We start from the raw sequence: 20,500 nt of genomic DNA on the forward strand, positions 1-20,500 counted from the left end.
GAGGAGGGATTACGATTGTGACAGATGTGCAATGATTGGTTGAGAGTTTGGCGGGCATTTGAGACCCACATGGGGTTACCACGCCCTGCAGGTTCCTGATTGGTTGTTTAAGGTGAGAATTGAGTAACAATGGCTTGTGACATATATGGACCAAGGTGGCATCACTAACTTCAAATGCATGAAGTGTGTGTAGAAAAGAGCCCTACCCTGAAACAGCAATTGACTTGTTGGTTTTGGCTACAATTTGAAAGGAGTTAGTGACACAAGTTGTCTGTTTCTAATTATTGTTTTTTATAAGGAATATATCTCAAGCTAATTACAAAATTCCATATGGATATTAATTTCCCTTTATAAGTCATATTGCTACAAATTATGTTATTTAAGAATGTAACCTGGACTATACTGTAACTTCACCCCCAGTACTGTATTTGGGTAGCTACAGTACAAGTGAAATACAGTCTAACTTTTGGTCACTAACCCAACTCTTCCATGAATCCCTATGGGGGAAGAGCCTCCCACTTTCACAAGAGAAAGGGTTACACTCTTACAGTCCTGAACCCTCCATTTTTATATTGTTTTTATGAGTTAAAATTCCCCTTTATACTGTACGTCATTTCACTATATAACATGACTTTCTGGTTCCAACATATATCAGCAACTGCCTGCATTAGGACCACTGCCCTTTGTAATGCTTATCAATGATCTTGGCTGATATACAGTAGTTAGCAAACTAGGCAAGTTTGCCAATGATACCAAAGAAGATTCAGAAAAGCTGTAGAGGATGCAAACAGAATTAAAAAACATTCTAAAAATGTTCAGAGACATTTAGAGACATCATTAACCCAGTCAGAAGGTGGGAGGAAACTGAAATATTTGGAAAAAAAAGACAAGAACTTCCCATGGGGGAATATGTGAATGTCACACTGAAGGCACCCATGCCTGAAATTGAGCCCAGAACCCAAATTGCTGTGAGGAAGCACTAATAATTCCTGTTGGCTTTCTTGCTTCTTTCAGTTCAGCCATTGCCTGCCTTAAAATGTCAAGTGCGCTCCCCTTACACTGTATTACCCTACATGTCAGCTTCACTTTAGTCAGATCTAGACACCAGACTTCTAAAAAAAAGTATTGTACAGTATATTGGAGTATCATTACCATCAATTAGATGAGATTTTTGAGATTTTTCTGAAAAAGGTTAGGCTTCAAAATGGAATGAAATGACAGGAATGAAAAGGAATGCCCAGTGTAAAGGGTGTTCATTTGAGTTGTACAGTAGGGTTGTCTAGTTCGCTTGCAGCCATGTCACCCTGCAACTTACAATTGGCAGCCCACTGAAGCTAAGCAGGTGTGAGCCTGATCAGTACCTAGATGGGAGACCTCCTGGGAAAAACTAAGGTTGCTGCTGGAAGAGGTGTTAGTGAAGCCAGAAGAGGGCGCTCACCCTGTGGTCCATGTGGGTCCTAATGCCCCAGTATAGTGACGGGGACACTATACTGTAAACAAGCGCCATCTTTCGGATGAGACGTAAAACCGAGGTCCTGACTCTCTGTGGTCATTAAAAATCCCAGGGTGTTTCTCGAAAAGAGTAGGGGTGTAACCCCGGCGTCCTGGCCAAATTTCCTATGCCTCCTAATAACCCCCCTCTATGAATTGGCTACATTACTTTGTTCTCCTCCCCACCCAACTCCAACGGCAGGCGGAGCGACGCGCCGGTTGGAGTATTCTCGGTCGCATTTAATGGCAACGTCAGCCCAAAGATTTGGTTCAAACCACCAAATGGAGATGGGCGTGCCGACAAGCGGACCCTGCTGATGCAGGATTAACGCTAGGATGAGAGAGTAGGGTTGTCTAGTTCCAACTACAATGTGCATCTAAGACAATAGAGCTCATAAACTATGTTTAAAGATAGAGAAAAAGATAAAGAAGTAGGTTATAAAAAATCACACAACTTTGAATTGTGTTTAAAATATGGGGAGTGTAATGGTTGTACTTCTTAAACGCTGCCAAGAGCTGATAGTGGAGAATTGTAATTAATATCTTACTTTTTTATCAAGTATGCAAAACACTGTAGATGACCAACTGTAAACTTGCAGTATTCCCAAACTCAATCTTCTAGGGTCTGGGTTTTTCATTCAAGTACAAATTTTAACAAATTCTTATAAAAAGTTGGACTAATTAGTGACTAATTAGTAGTAGGTTAATAGATTTTCTCAGGTGTTCATGTGCTGCTGATTTAAATATGTATACAACCTCCAGGGGCCTCCAGGGCTCTGGGTAGGGATTTGAAGGAGGTTGTAGGTTTTTTGAGCCAGGTACTTCACCTGAATTGCTCCAGTACACTACCTACCTAAAACTGAAAATAGGAAGCACACATTTACCCATTGAGTAATGGGAGTATAGAGAACACTGAATAGCCCACACTTTGGTTTCGTTCAAGAAACAGCTGGATGAGATCTATGGAACAATATGTTACTAACCACCACATGGGCCAAATAGCCTCCTCTTGTTTGTAACCTTTTATTATGTTTTAGGAGAGTTGAGAACCGCTGGCTTGAATTGTTCTTAAGTAGCTTTGCTGTTGGTGCCTCCTGGTGTTGAATTTTGTCTGGCAGTGTACTGCAGTGGGTTTATGGTAAATCTAAACACAGACACAGAAGGATAACACAAATAAATCTAATTGAGTCAGAGAGGATACAAAGGTTAATGAATATCTGGGAAAGCCTTTTTAAGACAATTAACTATGTATTGTACCTTTTTAATGGCACAAACTGGAGCACCAGTAAGTCCAAATAAGTGATCAAAACTTTCATTGCAGTGAAAAGTCAAGAAAATGCAAGAAAAAGCTTTTGATTACCTGGTCAGATGGTCACTACAAGGGTGAAGTCTGAGATCTCTTGCAGATTGCTGGCTGGCTCAGATTGATGGAAAATTGACCACTGAGTGAAGGCTCTGTGGAAGCAGTTAAGGTCTCTGGAGCTGTAAAAACAGAAGCAAGGTGCTGCTTTTCCTGTGTAAGACTGCCAGCGTTTGTGTTATTGTAGGGCCTGTGTGACATGTGCAAGCTGTCTGGGAGTAATTCAAATAATCGAAACAGTAGGAAACAAGTCCCACAAAATGCTATCTCCTTCCAGCTTGATTTCATCACATCTTAGCAGCTAAGCAAGGCTGAGCCTTGTTATTATCTGGATGGGAGACCTCCAATGGACATTAGGTTGCCACTTTAAGTGATGTTGATGCATAGTAAAGTAGCACATTTACCACAGGACCAGAATTTATTAAAACCAATGCTGCATTGAGGGGTTTTGGGTCACTTCCATTGAACTAAATTTTGAACCGTGGACCCAACATTAAAAACTATTGTTGTGGTTCTGGCTACTCAGTCATTAAGGATCCCATTACACTGTATTTAAGAGTAGGGTTGCAACCCCAGGACCATGGCTAAATTCCACACTGGGCTTGCACTTGGGTCTACCTAAAGCCCCCCATAATTTACTTGATTTAAAAAATGCTCATCATGGTGGTGCATAATGGCCACAGCACATCACCCAGGTGTGGAATTGCACTACAGCGATGGATAAAGTGTGTCCCCACCTATATGTAAAGTGCTTTGTGATTCTTTAGGATGAAAAGTGATCAATAAATGCAGTTATTTATTATTAATTGATTGTGACATATATATAGCAAACTTTTATCTCAAGGTTCAAAGCTCTCCAGAAAATGAAGTATCATTGCTTGGCCACTGAATCAGACTAGCTTTCATTCTGTTAACAAAGACTACTTGAAGTTTAATTTGAAGGTTGGTATGGTCACAATTTGACAAGGTACAGTATGTGCTGTAAGTGTCAGGGAGGCAGCACAGTACCCCATAGTGTTCCTTTAATTTTGGTGCTTAAGTATGGGGGAGCATCCTTTGGGATGTTTAACATCCCTATACATCTACACATCTGTGTGCATCTCTAGGGTGCACACTTTATATACTGTACTAGTCTTTTCTGTTGCAGTGTGAAACCATCTATCCAGGGGCTGAGTATAACTGTTCCAAGAGTTCCTGAGGTCACCCAAGCTGTTTGAAGCTGTTTCAAGAAAAACAGGCCTTGAGATCACGGGAATTTACCCGGCTCTTGCATGCAGAGGAAAATAGCAAGGCCAAAGAAACCTTTTAGTTAAACTATTCAGCTGGTCTTTCCAAGTCCCATTGAACTTTCATCCACATGCTTTTTTAACATTCCCAGCCTCTGGGAAAAATTTCTGCTTTAGTTTACATTAAAGGCTCGCGCAGATCAACTGGTAGACACCTCCACTGACATATTTAATCTCTCCCTCACTCAATGCACAGTCCCCTGTTGCTTCAAGAAAACCACCATTGTTCCAATCCCCAAGAAAACCAGAGTTAGCTGTCTGAATGATCAACTGAGGGTGCCATCACCACTGCTCTACACACTACCCTTTCACACCTAGATAAGAAAGGAACATACAGTATGTGAGAATGCTGTATGTTGATTACAGCTCAGCATTCAACACCATCTTACCCTCAAGGCTTATCACCAAGCTCCGGGACATAGGACTAAGCTCCCCTCTCTGCAATTGAATCCTGGACTTTCTGACAGGCCGACCGCAGGTGATGAGAGAAGGCACAAATACATCCTCCACCCTGACTCTGAACATCGGCTGTGTGCTCAGCCCTCTCCTCTACTCCTTATTCACCCACAACTACGTCACCAGGAACAAAACGAACTCCATCATTAAGTTTGCGAATGATACAATGATCATCGGCTTGATCACAAACAGTGATGAGTCCGCGTACAGGGAGGAGGTAGAAACGCCGACAGCATGGTGCCAGGGCAACAACCTTTCTCTGAACACCAGCAAAACTACAGAGTTGATCGTGGACTACAGGAAAAATCGAGGAACAGACCAGGCACCCATTCACATCAGCGTGTCAGCAGTGGAGAGAGTCAACAGTTTCAAATTCCTAGGTGTCAACATCACAGACGATCTAACCTGGACCCACCACACCAACCTCATAGCTAAGACAGCACGGCAGCGCCTATTCTTTCTCCGCAGACTAAAGAAGTTCGACATGCCTTCAAACATCCTTTCCAACTTCTACAGATGCACCACTGAAAGCATCCTAACCGGCTACATTACTGCCTGGTTTGGTATTGTAACTGCTCCACCAGGGAGTGCAAGGTACTCCAGAGGGTGGTGAAACTGGTTCAGAACACTACCCGGTGCGTGCTACCGAACATCAAGGATATTTACTCTGTTAGATGCCTCAAGAAAGCCAGGTCTTGGGGAAATCGGACTTTATATTAGGAGGTAGGTGGCGCGAGGCGGCCTCTTCCCTCCCGTGTCTTTGTTAGTGTAGATGCAGCGCTGTAACCCCTGTCCCTGTGTGTGGTAACCTTTCCCCGGTTCTGGTTAATAAATGTGTTGTTCAACCCCTTTTCCCGAGTTCTACGCCTGCTCCATTCCGTGCCGAGCCCCGCGGTCGTTACAATAATTATCAATGAGTACGGAAATGGAAACAGGTGACTAATGCCAGTTAATAGCATAACTGATTCAACTACAATCTGTAGCGTTTTCAGGTTCTTTACAGAACAAGGATGAGTGGAGACGCGATTATCAAACAAGCATTAGCTTTATTCGTTTACAACCACACAAAACCAAACACTGGACCTACACACACATGACGAGACTGACGGAACACGTACACATAGTTAGGGTGGTAATTACCTAACAACACACTACACTTTTACAGGACTACACAGGGCACTAGAATCACTAGGACATTATTTACACAGGTAGGGTCAGCCGCTGGTCATCGTGCTGACCCTCAGACTCTCCCCGGCTACCACTCCCAGCATGCCCAGCGGTACTACGAGCGCCTAGGGGCGTTTCCTCCTCACCACCAGGCGAGGGCGTTACAAATCGTTGAGATTCCAGATTATTTGGAATGAAAACGGAAGACATGATGGAGTGGGTATTAGTGATATAACATATCAGTGTCTAGTTTGATATGTGTTGTAGTTCAGTTTCTTTGATAACAAGAAAAACTGCAGGTTAATGTAAAACGAAAGTTTGGTGTGCTAGGAAATAATTTAATTCAGGGCTTTCCAATTCTAGTCATGCTGTATCCGTATATCTATCTTCATTCCCAGTCAGCTATAGATTAAAAACTAATACCTTAATGAGCTTGTTATTTTTTTAATCGATCACTTTAATCAATTATTCCAGATCTTCAAGTGCTGTTGTTTTGAATAGATCTGGAAAATATACAGACCGGCCATCCATGAGTAGGATCGGATAACAACGATTTAATTAAAAACGCCCGCTCTGAAGGCAACTTTCCACTGAACGTGTTTTTGAAATACCCTTTGGTATCATTTAATTTAATGAAGTCACTATTACAACCGCCAGATGGAGCTATGTTTTAGTCATTGCCGCAAATACAAGTAAATGATTGTTTTCTAGGCGTTTCTACGACGTGCGGAGATAGTACCTCTTCCGCTAATATGGCGCTGACATCAGTGACTTCAGTCCTCTAGTGTCATGGGTGGGGCTTTGCCAGTAGTTGGGCATTTCCTGTACGATCATATTTCCAGAGGTCTGGTATTTAAATCAGCTGCAGTGAAGAAGCCGGGGAACCTGTGGTCGTCTGAGATTGTACAGAGCAGTAGGCATAGCGTCTTAATTACACATTTTTTTGAATTTATTATAGTCATTTACGTTTTTAAAGTTTTAAGTACATAATTTGAGGGGTCATAGTCGAAGGACACGTTTATTCCTGTAGTATTTCAAATGTAAGAAGATATGCTGTAAACATGACTTCTACTCGGATTCCTCTGCAGTTTGAATGAAATCTTGGGTTGTGCTTTTAATTCTCTATGTGTAACATTTTTACAGGAGACAGTGCGAGATCATCTCAAGATAAAGCTGAATGCATTTTGGCGATCTCGGCCTTTAAAGCAAAAAGCGGATTGTGGTTACCTGGAAAGAGAGGACGCTGTCAATGAAGACATTTTGATGGCGAAGTATGTTCTGATTAAATACTAACACATTTGAAAAGCTTTTAAGAACGCCATCTGAAAAACAATTGCAAAGGAAGTATCTTTTTCTTTAAAGTGGGGGAACACTACGCAATTTAGTAACCACGCTGCGTGTTTTCAAAGAACACTCCAATTCTTTAAATTGCATAGATTACTGATAGTGTAAAGTTATCGATTATCGAATTGCATCATGTTCAGCTGGTTGGGTAATGATGACAGGAGGAAGAAGGACCCTGAAGTGTTTCAGACCGTGAGCGAGGGGCTGAAGAAGCTGTACAAGACGAAGCTGTTGCCCCTGGAAGAGCACTACAAATTTCACGAGTTCCACTCGCCGGCGCTGGAGGATGCCGATTTTGACAACAAACCAATGATACTGCTGGTGGGACAGTACTCCACTGGGAAGACCAGCTTCATTCGGTAAGTTCAGGTATTTGCGTGTCCGCAATGAATATCGGACAGCAGGCGCTGCACAAAAGATCGCTCTTGTTTGCTCATATCAAATTACTGATTTTGTTCTTTTCATTGATACTAATCCAGTATTATTCAGCCGCAAAGTTAATTAGTTTTTATATTGTTCAGAGCATATTATAGCGGTAACATTAGAAGTGACCTTTTTCTTATTTGCCAACGTTATTGTAGACCTGTGTATATGAAGGGTAAGGCCCTCATTTAATAAAATGACAGATCATTCAGTGAGCAGATCTACAGTAATAAATACCTCAATAAGTCCAGACATTACACAGTATACCGCTGTGAAAACATTGTGTGACATAGAAATGAGTTGTCCCTCACCCGACTGTATTATGAAACGCAGCGACTCATTATTTTGCGAGCGTAAATGCAGTAATGAAAACAACCTGCTTCTGCCGTATGTATGTCACAGTTCCCTTTAAAATACAGGTTCCTCCGCTTGTTAGTTTATGTATTTTAAATTTAATTAAGTCCTGTATCAGATTTGACTGGCATTGTCCTTACATAAAGCTACAGTCTGAAGAAGCTCAGACCGCTACAGTGCAGTATGAGTTTCAGATTGTGAAATATGCAGGAGTCATATTTCAGATACCCCGGGAAAAGAACATCTTGGTGCTCATAAGCACAAGCCCATGATCTGTTGTAAACTTAAGATTTATGCTAGCTACAGTTTCCCACATAGACTAACAAATGACCCAGTGACACGTGGTTCCCTTAACCCTGGTGTTCTATGTTATAACTTTATCTTTGAGGATTAAATGAGATAGACCTTAATTGTCTGTGCTTTAGCCTGTGAGTGTGTCTGCTTAGGCATTTATACAGTATTAATGACATATTCAACTGCAGTCATGTGTGCATTTAATATCTCTTCACATGTTTGTTACTGATAATTGACTTTTAAAGGTTGGGCATTGTCATAGAAGCATCTTGTTTCTTACAAACGTCACCTGGATGAAACTTTGTAATTTGCACTGTTGGTTCAGCACACAAGCTAACAAGAATTCATCAGATTGACTGTCGTGCCAGTTTGCAGTATAGCTGTCTGCTGGTGTATTGTCAGATTGTTTGCAGTTAATTTTGTCAGATCATAACCAGAACTATGTTTACTTGTCTTTACTGTTTATTGTATGGCATTTACCATACAGTCTTTTTGTGTATCCTTTTAAAATACCTGCCACTGATTGTTTATGGTCTGTGGAAAACATTCAGTTGTGAAATCAGTTTGAAAAACCAGAACCTAAGAACAGTTGGGATTATCCAAGTACATTTTGGCTCACATAATCCCTAGACCTGCTTACTCCTTGAAAAAATACAGTGAAGTATCTTCATAGGTATTCTGGTTAAATTGGAAGGTATTTCGGCGACTGTAATTGGTAGTGCATGGTTTAGTTTGGTCCAGAGCAGTTGATTTTGAATAGCTGGAAGTTGAGTATTTGTCTCTTCTTGTACCATACATAATGGAAGCTTATTAACTGCTGAAGACCTAATAGGATGTTCCTGCTGAACAGTGCCAGTGTTAGTGGGCCATCTTCTGCTTCCATTCTTAAGAGTTGTTAGAGCACAGGTTTGGGCAGGAAAGCTGCAAGTATTTGTTTAAATCCAATGTCCAGATGTAATTCCCAGCTTACTTATGGAATCCTCTCATCCTGTGAATTTGGTAAACACAAAAAGTTGTAAACCTTTATGTGCTGGCAAATACAATTAAAACTTCTGTGTAATGTCCCATCTAGGCCAAGGAGGCACTGTTAGTGGGGTAGAATGAGGTGCTTTTTCTTTTAGACATCTGTGAATGTGACGGATCTGTGAATTTTGCAGTTTGCCTGAGTGTTAGTTCTGGAGAGTACTGTAAATGTAGTAGGATGTTTTACAGAACAAAGAAGATTGCGTACTGGATAAAACCATTCCATAAGTATCGTCTTGCAAAATAGGACTCTCATTCAGTTTTCTCTATTATATTACTCATAGAAGAGGTTCCAGCTGCCTTAGTGCTACAGACATCATATGTACCAGTGATGTGATGTGCTTCTGGTTTTCTGGCCTCATTTAAGAGATGTGCTTAGTGATTGTTGGATAAGATAAGAGAGAGAGAACTTTACTAGCCGTATAGAATTTCTTGCATTAGGGATTTGTCTTTTCGCATACCCCAGCTTGCTCTCCATGAGATACACAGAGAGGGAGAGAAGCTTGGGGTCAGAGCGCAGGGTCAGCCATTTATACGGCACTCCTGGAGCAGTTGGGGTTAAGGGTCTTGCTCGGGGGCCCAACAGAGTAGAATTCCTCTGCCAGCCGTGGGATTTGAACCGGCAACCTTCCAGTCACAGGTGCAGATCCTTAGCCACAGAGCCAACGCTCACTTTAGGAAGGAGCTCCTTTTGTGTTGTATTATCAAAGTCAGGAGGTTAAACTGACATGGTGCTTGACAAGTAGTTATATTCTTTTAAATGTAAAAATACCAAAAGACATTTAAAAGGTGGGGAAATGTAAGAAATTTCTTAAATAAAAAATAAAACTTTACATGGACTTATGTCAAGATGTTTGATTGTTTTCTGTTCTCCTGACTTTGCGGTAGTCATCAAAGTAATGTTTTGGAAAGGTTCAGCAGTTTCCAGTATGTGACGTCATTGTGGCTGTCAGGAATGACTTGCTGTGTAGAATCTTTATTGCTCAGCAGAGATTTCATCCAAGAAAAAAATCGTGTTCTCAAGTAACGACAAGCCGTGAGCTGGACTCCAGTGAAAGAGGGACGGTGAGCAGGTGTCGGATCTTGTTAGCTATTCTACTGTCAGAACTGTGAATTTTTGAAAGTTTTAAACGCTATGCCAAGTTTGATAGGCATCTGACACTTAATAATATGGAGAACTTTGTCTTTGAAAACATGATTGCTTCTTCCCCAAAATAGGCAGAAGTGCTGGGGTTTCATCCTGAGCAATTCTTTTTACAATACATTTCTAGCTAAACATTGTTCATTGTTTCCCATGGCATACCATTTTTAAATGCAGCCTGGTAAATATGAAAAAATACCATTGAAAAGATCTGCATGTCTCCTTTGTAGTTTATGAACCTCCTTGTGTCTCCTAATATGGTGTGGTTCATAAAGTACGTATGTGAACCAACCTTTTCATAGTTTAATAATTGCAGATTAATGTCCCAGCATTGATGTTTTGTTCTGGTAAGGTTTCGATAAAGAACAGGATAGGAATCATCATTCATGAAGTCTAAATAATGGTAATAATAATGGTACTTGCTGTTGGTTTTGTGATCCAGTGGAATCAACTGTGATTGTTTTTCAGCGCATAACCAACTCTGAATCATTTTGCTCAGTGAACAGTTCTGAGGCCTTGCTCTGCAGGTTATCAAATGCAACTGAAACAGAGGCAGAATATATATCTTATGTGGAGATAATAATAACATCACTTTATTAACCCTTCACAATTTCTTGCATTAGGAATTATCTTTTCACATACCCCAACTTGCTCTCCATGAGACACACAGACACACAGATGACTGCTTCAAGAACACTGCGCAGGGCACAAGTTGTATTGGCTTAATGTACTTTCATCTTTAACCTGTATGTACAGTATATAGTCTTATAAGCATCAGTTTTTCACACTTTGTGTTCTGTTCTGTGCTTCATTTTCATGTATATGATTCATTGCGGTTTACGTCACAGGCAGGGCGTTCACAGCTGGAGACAAAACTAGCCAATTTCAGGGCGAATGGCTCGGAACTGTGACTACTCAGCACACAAATGCTTTCAGGAGAAGATTTCACACATATACACTTCACATTTCAGAATAGTGTCACTCAATAAAGAATGAATTAAGTTATATGTTGCCCATGATCCTCACCCCCAGTCCTTGGAATATGTCCTGTGAAATTTAGAGAAATTAATCTCTAACTTTTAATTGTTCTGTAGACTGAAGGTTATACTTAAGATTGAAATGAAGCACATGTTGAAGGAATCAAGCAAAGGTTGTAGACTAAGAAGATTAGATTTGTCAATCTTTTTCATTTAGATGAAAGATACAGCCCAGCGCTCAGGAAGATTTTTCTTCTCATTGCTTTTCTTTTTATTTGGAAAGGTACCTCTTGGAGCAGGACTTCCCTGGCATGCGAATTGGCCCGGAGCCCACGACCGACTCCTTTATTGCGGTAATGCATGGTGACGTGGAAGGGCTGATCCCTGGAAACGCGCTGGTGGTGGATCCGAAGAAGCCTTTCAGAAAGCTCAATGCGTTCGGCAATGCTTTTCTCAATAGGTGAGTTGGAAAGCTTCTCATTTTTCAGGTATCTTGGCCTTGCTGTGTACCACAATGAAGAAAATCCAGCACTCAATTCAAAAGATTATTAAGGGCCAAAATAATAATCCAGATAAGAAAGGTGTAAAGGGATCATTCGCAATAGCTCAACTGTTTTGCAAGATTCAGACATGTTTTCAGAATGTGGATATACAGCAAAGGTCCCTCAGTTGACATGCTGCTCCATCTTTTAATTTTTTTATCTAAATTTTTACTAAATGGTTTACTGGCAGGAACTATGTTTATACTTTGAAGTAAAGATCACATTCAAACATGTACATGTTGTAGTTTGAGCGGGGAACTGTGTCAGCTTTGTGCTGTGAAGGAATAAGTACAGTTTAATTCTGTGGTGAAAAGTAGAAAGAAGAAAAATCTTGTTTGGGTGTGTTCAGGTGAGGGATCCTTTCTTTTACTTTTCCACATGATATTAATCAGATTGTTGCTATGAGCATTTATCATGCACATACCTCCAAATACATCGGTTATGCCAAATGCACAAATGTTCGAAACCATTTGTCAGAGGCTACTTGTACAATGTTACAATGAGCGCGCAGCATTTTTTTTTGTTGTGCCATTTGTGGTTTAGGAAGTGTCATTTATCATCAGGATCAAAACCTCAAAAACTAATATGGTGTTTTAAAAACTTGCAGTGTTCAGTATTTACAGACTTTCACCAAAGATTCATTGTAGGATGATGACATTTCCAAACCACCAACTATTACAAGAATAGAGAATAGGGATGCTTTTATTTTTGTTCTTCCTCTTTCACTTTCCTTTAGGCTCGTTTTAGAAATTCTTTGTGAATTATTTGGTAAAATGGCCGTTACTATAGATGCTGGTGACCCATATTGAAGTTGTCGTTTGACTTGTTATTCTTTGAATTCAAGAGAGTTTAGTTTAAATGAAGTCTGATAGCTCTAAACAAAAAAACCTATGTATTGAGAGACATTACAGATGTTGAAGGCTATTTTTTAACTATTTTCTTTAGAATTATTTTATTTGTAAAGAAACTTGCCTTTTGTATCGGTATGATATTAAAAAGCAGTGTGCATACATTAAAGTGTGTCAGTCCTTTTCAAATTTCTATTTCTAGTTACTGAAGTTGTCTTACAGTCTCAGTTGTTGTTTGACAGGACCTTTCTATTTGTTATGCTCTTCCTTTCCAAGTTGTTTCAGAAGCGAAATTTATATTAAATGGAAAGGTTAGACTTAATACTTTTAGTCAGCGTGGGTGATTGAGAATGATCTGCAAGGTTTCAAAATAAAGCCAATTTACATGAAGTTGACATCTTTGGAACAGTTGACAGATTTCTCCATGGCAAAATTAAACATGACAGTACATGTCATAATTGAATTTTTTGTCCCTTGTACACTAAGCATTAAGCGCATATAGCTCTTTAAACATGGGCTTATTTCTTAGCCTAGAGTAGTAGAACTGCTGAATTTTAAAATTCCACACAGTTTTCAAATACAAGCTACATAATTTATGTTGCAAAACTATATAATGTAATTTATGTTGCAGAGTTATATAATGTAGCCTGAAGTGCAGCAGGTGCAAAATATGGTGTTGGTTTTTAGGGCAACAGCCATGGATTCCCCTGCTATTTGATAGTGATGGGCAACATATTTGCCATTTCTTTAACTTCTCAAACAAATGAATGCCTGAAACATTCCCAGCCACAGAAAATGACATTGTTAATTTTGACATATTGCGATTAAAACATTAATATGTAGCATTTAGCATATACTGTAGCATTTCAGCTTTTGTTTATGGTTGTTGTTTTGCAGATGTTTACCCATGTCAGAACAATGTCTTAATCCCACCTTTTTAGGTGAGAGTAAATAATAGGAGACATGGCTACAAGTGTTTCTTATTGTTCAGATGTTCTATGTTGCACTAATTGTGAAAACATAAAAAAAACTGTGAATATATAGCCATGGTTCCAGCCTTTTGGACCTCACGGTTTGGGTCTGCCTCTCAATCTGAAAGCCATAAATGAGATGAAGACTAGAGACTTGTCTATGACAGAAGACCAAGCAATACTGAAGATGAGAGCGAAGAAAATTCCAATTTGACCTGTTGTGAGAGATTGGGCATTTCTGTTGATTTTGTAAGGAATGTCTTGATGGGGGTCAGGTGGTGCAGTGTTAAGCATTGCTGCCTTGTAATCCTGGGGTCCTGCGTTCATTTCTGACCTGGGGTGTTATCTGCATGGAAAGAAAGAACTGTAGCACTACACAACTGGCAAAGACCAGTTTGTCCAAGAAAGACAAACTGCAGTTCATATAGAAAAACCCCAAAATTAGAGCAAAAAGAGACTGTGCATAATCTCCCCAAAAATCTCCTGATGTTCTATAATTCTGCCTCATTTTATCTTTTGATCTGGAACACAGATTTCAATAGTACACAGCAAATATGACATTTCACTTCAGTGTCCCAATACACTTTTCACTGTACATTCACAGAAGCACAATCTCTGCAATAGATTCATATCATTATAATCAGGAAGTCTTTTTTTTAATAGGGCTTGACATTGGTACTTTCATTAGAGCGATGGTAGTCTGTGTGTGACTACCCTGGGAAGCAAGTTAAACGGTACTTCAGAAGTGCATGCTTTGCTCAGGGTTGCAGATGCAGTCTTTTGGGATCCTGTTCATCTCTGCAATCAGTATACCGGTTCACTGGTGTCTGAACCTTAGATGCCGCACGTGATTCCATCTCATCCCACCAATCTTCAAATGGTCTCATATTTGGTAAGAAGTCAATGGCATAACTCACATTCACATCCTGCGAGACTGCAGTTGTTACAGGAGTGTCATACTATTGGAACGTGCATTGTTCTGTCAATATGAGCCCACAGGAGGGGAAGCAGTTGAGGTCCCAGGACTTAATCAGTGTAGCACTGAGTCTGTCATTCACGTTAGTTCCTCACCAATTAGACCTATCTTGCATTGATTTACCTGTTGTTCGAAACCCGTTATTATCTGGCAAGACTCTGCCACTTCTTGATATTCATAAGGGTGGTCTACACAAAGCCTTGAGCCAAAAGTTGAGGACTATAAGCCAAAATCGTCTTAGAATCCCTGTGCAAGGATGCAAACAAAGAACATGAGATGAAATCTTGAGACATGTTCGTCTCATTTGCGGAGAGGTCAAATATGAAGTATCGTCTTGGAGACATCCTTGATCCTCATTGCTCTGACATTTTCCAGAAAGAAGTTTTTCAACAGTCTTATTCCACTGTAAATGGCAGGGCATTTTCTTTGAGAGATGCAGAAAACATTTTTCCTAGATAAACATGATAACCTCTGGGTGATCTTGAATTTGCCAGAGTGGCCGTTTGTGCGTTGTTGGACGTGTGCTGTAGTTACCCCCCCGAGTATCCTTCAGACAATTTTGAGGTGATTTTAATTATACTACTGTGTGGATGAATGATCATACTTCTGAAAATGAATTTTAGCTTTAAAATGTTTGCAAACTTTTTAGGTCATGGTTAATTAAATATTCTGAAACAGTCATTTTCAGACTGGCAAATTGGTGTGGAACTAATGTAGCTGATCCAAAAGGTGAAGAAAAAGTTAGAGTTAATAGTTTCATTTTTGGATGACATTGTTGATTAGGTGACATGGTGGCACAGTTGATTAGCATTGCTTCTTTGCAGTGCTGAGGCCCTGGGTTCAATTCCAGATCTGGAGTGTTATCTGCGTAGAGTTTGTGTGATCTCCCCTTGTGTGTTTTTCTCCCCCAGTCCAAACACCTACTGGTAGGTTAACTGGCTTGTGAGGCAAAACTGACCCTTGTGTGCCCTGCGATGGACAGACGTTGCACTTGTTGCTCGCTTGGATAGGAAGAGGTTCCACCACCACCCTGAATTGGATGAAGCCATTAGGAAATATTCAGATAACAGCATTTTTACAACAAGTTGCAAGAAAATGTTTTTCCTTTGTTTCTATATTCACATTATGGAAGGAATTATATGAAGCACTGATATTATGAAGGAGGGAGTCACATCAACATTTGGAGTTCCCAGTTGCATTGGCCTATTTAGAAAGCTTTAGCCAAGCATATTGTTTACTCTTATTTGCCTAGGTGTCTGTGTGCTAAGAGGTAAAACGCAGGGTAAGACAAGTGAACAGATAATCAAAGAGTTCCTAGTGTTTTCCCGTGGTTTTTCAAATTTACAGTAAGTTAATCAGACCACCATATCAAAGAATCTGAGCACTGTTGAAAGACTTGGTGTCTTATTTTAGGAAATTCGGATTTTCTATGTTGTGAAATTCTCGGATTTAAAAAAGTTTCTCCTGTTTTGAACAAAAAGTTGTTTGAATAGGTTAATTGGTTCCCTTTCACTTGTGGGCATCTCTGTTTTTTAAAGAGTATGATTTAGACCTAGGCAGTTTATTTTCTCAGGGTGCAGGTGCTCTCTTTTTTACATTTTTATGGTGTTTAGTTGTGTATTTGAATTACAGAGGAAGAATTCTGCAATTTTCTAAGTCCATAGTAATTAGATCTCTGGAATGCACAAATTGTACATACAGAATGTGCCCTAGTGTAACTTTTGTATGGTTGCGTTATTTATAAATACATTTTTGGGCCTGCTCTTGAGCTTTCTCCATGTGTAGACTGTGGATTGGTGGAGCCCCAAATACTTGGCAATGATTTTGTAACTTTTTCTGGACAGATGAGCATCAGTAACCCTTGATTTCCTTACATCGTGACATGACTCGTTTCTGTACAACTGTATGGTGAAGACCAAACTCACCATGTTTTAGATCTCTATATATAGTGGGTCCTTCTATAATCAGCATTCAAGATGTATCTAATTATTTAAACACCATGTTCTAAATTATTCCCTTAATTGAGTGAATGAAGCTAGGAGTTCACTTATTTTTTAACATCCCCTGTACCTTAGTTACTAATCGTTTAACTCCACATCATCTTGTTTTAAGAGACATGGTTACTATAAACCCTATTGGAGACTTAAATAAGGACTTGGTTTCATTCAAGAAGTTGTTTTGCTGGCTATCATGTTATAACTATAAAAATTCCATATTTATCTTTGGGATTCATAAACATTTAATCAGCACTGTGTTCTTACTAGACATGTGACAGACTAAAGCATGTTTTACATAACTGTTGGTTGTTTCCATTCCACTCTTTTGCAACACAAAAAGTAACTTCAGTAATTTGACCTGAAATATTTGGAATAAATGACTCATAAATGCCATTCATTATCTTTGTAAGCTCTGATAGTTGACTATAAGCAGAAAAAACAAGCTATCTGGATACAGGATTACAGGACCAAACGAATTTACAGAGTTTTTTTTGTTAATGTGGCATGCTCTATTGTAGAGGAGGCTGAATTGTTGTTGCATGGCAAGTTGTTTGTGGGTCAAGTTGGACTGGCACTGATGTTTGTGCAAATGTTTTTAGGAAAGAAAGAATCGAGCCAAGAGAATGAAACAGAAAGAGGTCAAATGTGAAATTCTTTCAGCGTTATAGTTATTGCTTGATCTCTCTTTTTACATCCCATTCTGAATGGAAAATTGGGATGTTTCTTTGTAGAATATCACAGAGGAGTTGCTTTTTATCAACTAGTTTAGGATTATATTTGAGGAATGGCTTTAGGATTACAGTGTTATGAGTAAGTGTTAATGCGGAAATGGGAAAAACAGTTAACTTCACTAATTGTACAGCATTTGAAGAGGTTTAAAAATTTTTCTACCACTTTGAATAGAGATGATAATAGGTCTACATAATTTTTAATGGAAGATGTACTCATACATTTTGTCAGTTAACAAACCCACAAATCTAACCATATACAGTAAATGCAATTAGCAGTGATGCTGGCAATGAACACTGTCCTTTTTTGTACCTAAACCATACACAATGAAATTGGTTAATCCCCTTTTCATTAGCTAGCAAAATTATAAAAGAGGGATTCCATTTATCTGAGTTCAGTAGTTTATTTTTTAGAAGTCGGTTACTGGTCCCTTCATGTGAGAAATACCATTGAGGCCATGCTTTCTATTAGAGGCAAGATGTTATCTAATTTGTTCTTCCTTGCATTGTTAAACAATTGGTATTGGATTGTGTGCTTTGCTTGGTGCATTCACTGTTGGTATTTTGAAACCATCTTTGGTAGAAACAGGACGTTTTTGTGGGTGCTCTTTCAACTCTTTCAATCATGAGCAAATCTGGGTAGTTGTTCTTCCCAGCCTTGTGTCAGTTGCTAGCAGCCTGCAATGTACTGTAGCTGATGGGGCATGTTGTACAGCCTGGGTTGAAATTAGAAGCTGGAAAGCTCTTTTAATTGCAGATTGTAATATGGTCAAGAATGGTTTTATAAGCTTGCAGCTCTTTGCAGAAGATAAATGTGGACAACGGCACAATGCTGAAACTGACAAGTATATGAGTATATCCATGTACCGCCTCAGTACAAGCCTGAAACATACTGTAAGTGGGATTTATTAAATTAGAAATTAAGGAGTTCAGCAGTGCTAGTTTACAGCACTCTAATGTTAATTTCTTGGTATGGCATGTAATCTGAAAAGTTTTAAGGACAGGCTTCTTTCCTTGCAATCTGCAGGTTTGTATGCGCACAGCTACCCAACCGTGTTCTGGAGAGCATCAGTGTGATTGACACTCCAGGAATTCTGTCAGGGGAGAAGCAGAGGATCAGCAGGGGTAAGTGTCCTCCTACTGTAGGTTTACTGGTACACTTTGGATGATATTGAAAATATATCTCACAAACACAGCAGGAAAACCACTACTACACTGTTGTGATTGGTAAAACAGGATTATAATGCTGAAGGGTGCCTTGGCAAGTGAGTTCAGTCTCTGTTGTCACAGTGTCCCAACTTATTTGTAGAACTGTGAAACATCCTGTTATTAGGGCAGTGGTTCGAACCCAGGTCATGGGGGGGGGGGGGGGGGGGGGATTTCTGTCTCTGTGCTGGTTTTTTTGTTCCAAAAATTTCCGTAATTATTTCAGACGACATTTTGACGCATATATTTAAAATACCATTCAGCTGCTATAAATGTGATTGGGGTTTGTAATTGGTATTATTATTAATTAATTTGACTGCCTGTTTTATCCAATGCAGCTTGCATTTGCACCCTTGCAAACAGCTGGGAATTTTACAGGAGCTATTCGGGTGAAGTACTTTGCTACATGGTACAACAGGAGTGTCTCACTTTGAACCCCCACAGTCTTCGAGTGACCAGTCCAGATATAAACACTGTTGCTGTAACTTTTGATACTAGGTTGGTGTCAGCCCTGTATCCATTTCTGAGGTTCAGACTTACCCTTATTCAGATGTGCTGTCTGAATTTAAACCATTTGAATCTCTGGAGGAAGAAAAACACTCATTGTGGGAATTTAGGCTACATTGTCATTCCTGCTAGTGAGTTCATGACGAATTAATAATTTGTTCAGTCAGAATTAAGGGTGCAAAGTGAGTAAGTTCAAGAGAGCTTTCAGAAAAGTATCCACATCATCCCTGTTGAAAACAATACACTTGAAGAGAGTACTTGTGGAGTCAAGTGCAGAAAGGCCTAAACAGGCAAATCAGTTAGTGCAAGTGATTTACATGCTCAGCTGGTATGAAAACCATCAGGAACACCAGGAAATGCACTTCAGGCTGGAAGAACAATGTATCAGCTTGCACATTAGTTGGTTTTGTCCCCTTCTGCAAAATTCAGTTGACTGATTCTGAAGAACAGGAATTGGTAAAGGGATTATGCCAATTACAAATCCGTTCATCATTTGAAAAGAAGAAACCACTTTTTTAAAATAAACCCCAGATAAAAAAACAATGAAATCTATCAATCTGATACAGACAATACAAGACCCCAGCTGGTCCTCTAGGACCAGGTTTCTCAATCTGCTGGTTTAGTGGTACACAACATCAAGAAAAGTTATTTAAACATGTGTTGTGGAAGGGCTTGAAAAGTGTCAGTCTTTCCACAGTACTGTTAAGTCTTTTTTGAGCTGCCTTACAGATCTTTGCACGATGTGGTTTCCCTGGTCGTGCCCATGTTTGTCTTGAAAACCCTTGGATGACTATTGTTTAATGCCTAACTTAAAATATACTCCATTGAACAAGCGTTCTTTTCCCAAACACTTCAGCTTCTAGGCATGTATAATCTATTAGTTTCCAAGAATTTGTTCTGCTGTTGCAGCATTTGTTTTGTCCAAAGAGGAATTTAATACAAAGTGTTGAAATGTCAAATTGTTACCTCCTTTGTAGTATACATTGGAAAGCAGAGTGTGGAAGAGTTCCTAAAACTTTGCTTGCACCTTTTAAGCACTTTGCAGTATTTAAGTTTTGCAAAGGAAAACTGGGAATGATTGTTCTTATTGTTGAAACAGGATTACACAGTCTGCTTCTTTCAGATGGGTGTGTTTCTAGTTGTTCAGTCTCGGAGGGATCAAAAGACCAATCGGCTCATAACTATTGCAATTGCACCAGCTTCTTCAAGCTATTCAAGTACTGCTCCTTTAAAGAGCAAGAGTTCCATGATGAATTTGGTCTTTTTTGCTCTTTTGTAAGCATCCAGCATACGATACACCAATGTGTATCTCATTGATAATTGAACAGTGGGAATTTAGGTCATTGAAAGTATACAGTAATGCCTCTCTTGGGAGTGATTCACCATAGCACTCTGTCATTTACGTATTC

The 20,500-nt window shown here is 39.6% G+C and overlaps 1 protein-coding gene across 5 annotated transcripts in view; it reads left to right on the top strand.

Annotated features, from left to right (window-relative positions):
- The first annotated feature begins 6,551 nt into the window (after positions 1 to 6,551).
- Positions 6,552 to 20,500, top strand: part of ehd3 (EH-domain containing 3) — a 45,913-nt gene continuing 31,964 nt past the window's right edge. Inside the window, exons 1-5 of one of the 5 annotated variants that reach the window (XM_088626360.1) lie at positions 6,552 to 6,673; positions 6,904 to 7,031; positions 7,266 to 7,463; positions 11,600 to 11,776; positions 18,406 to 18,503. In XM_088626360.1, coding sequence (XP_088482486.1) covers positions 7,024 to 7,031; positions 7,266 to 7,463; positions 11,600 to 11,776; positions 18,406 to 18,503 — 481 coding nt within the window. In that variant the 5' untranslated portion in view covers positions 6,552 to 6,673; positions 6,904 to 7,023. Of the gene's footprint in view, positions 7,464 to 11,599; positions 11,777 to 18,405; positions 18,504 to 20,500 lie in introns of all 5 variants that reach the window. The other 4 variants (XM_088626356.1, XM_088626358.1, XM_088626359.1 and 1 more) reach the window with 4 other exon arrangements.

The sequence above is a fragment of the Lepisosteus platostomus genome, chromosome 3 (genome assembly GCF_059453375.1).
Source record: "Lepisosteus platostomus isolate fLepPlt1 chromosome 3, fLepPlt1.hap1, whole genome shotgun sequence".
Classification (NCBI taxonomy): domain Eukaryota; kingdom Metazoa; phylum Chordata; class Actinopteri; order Semionotiformes; family Lepisosteidae; genus Lepisosteus; species Lepisosteus platostomus.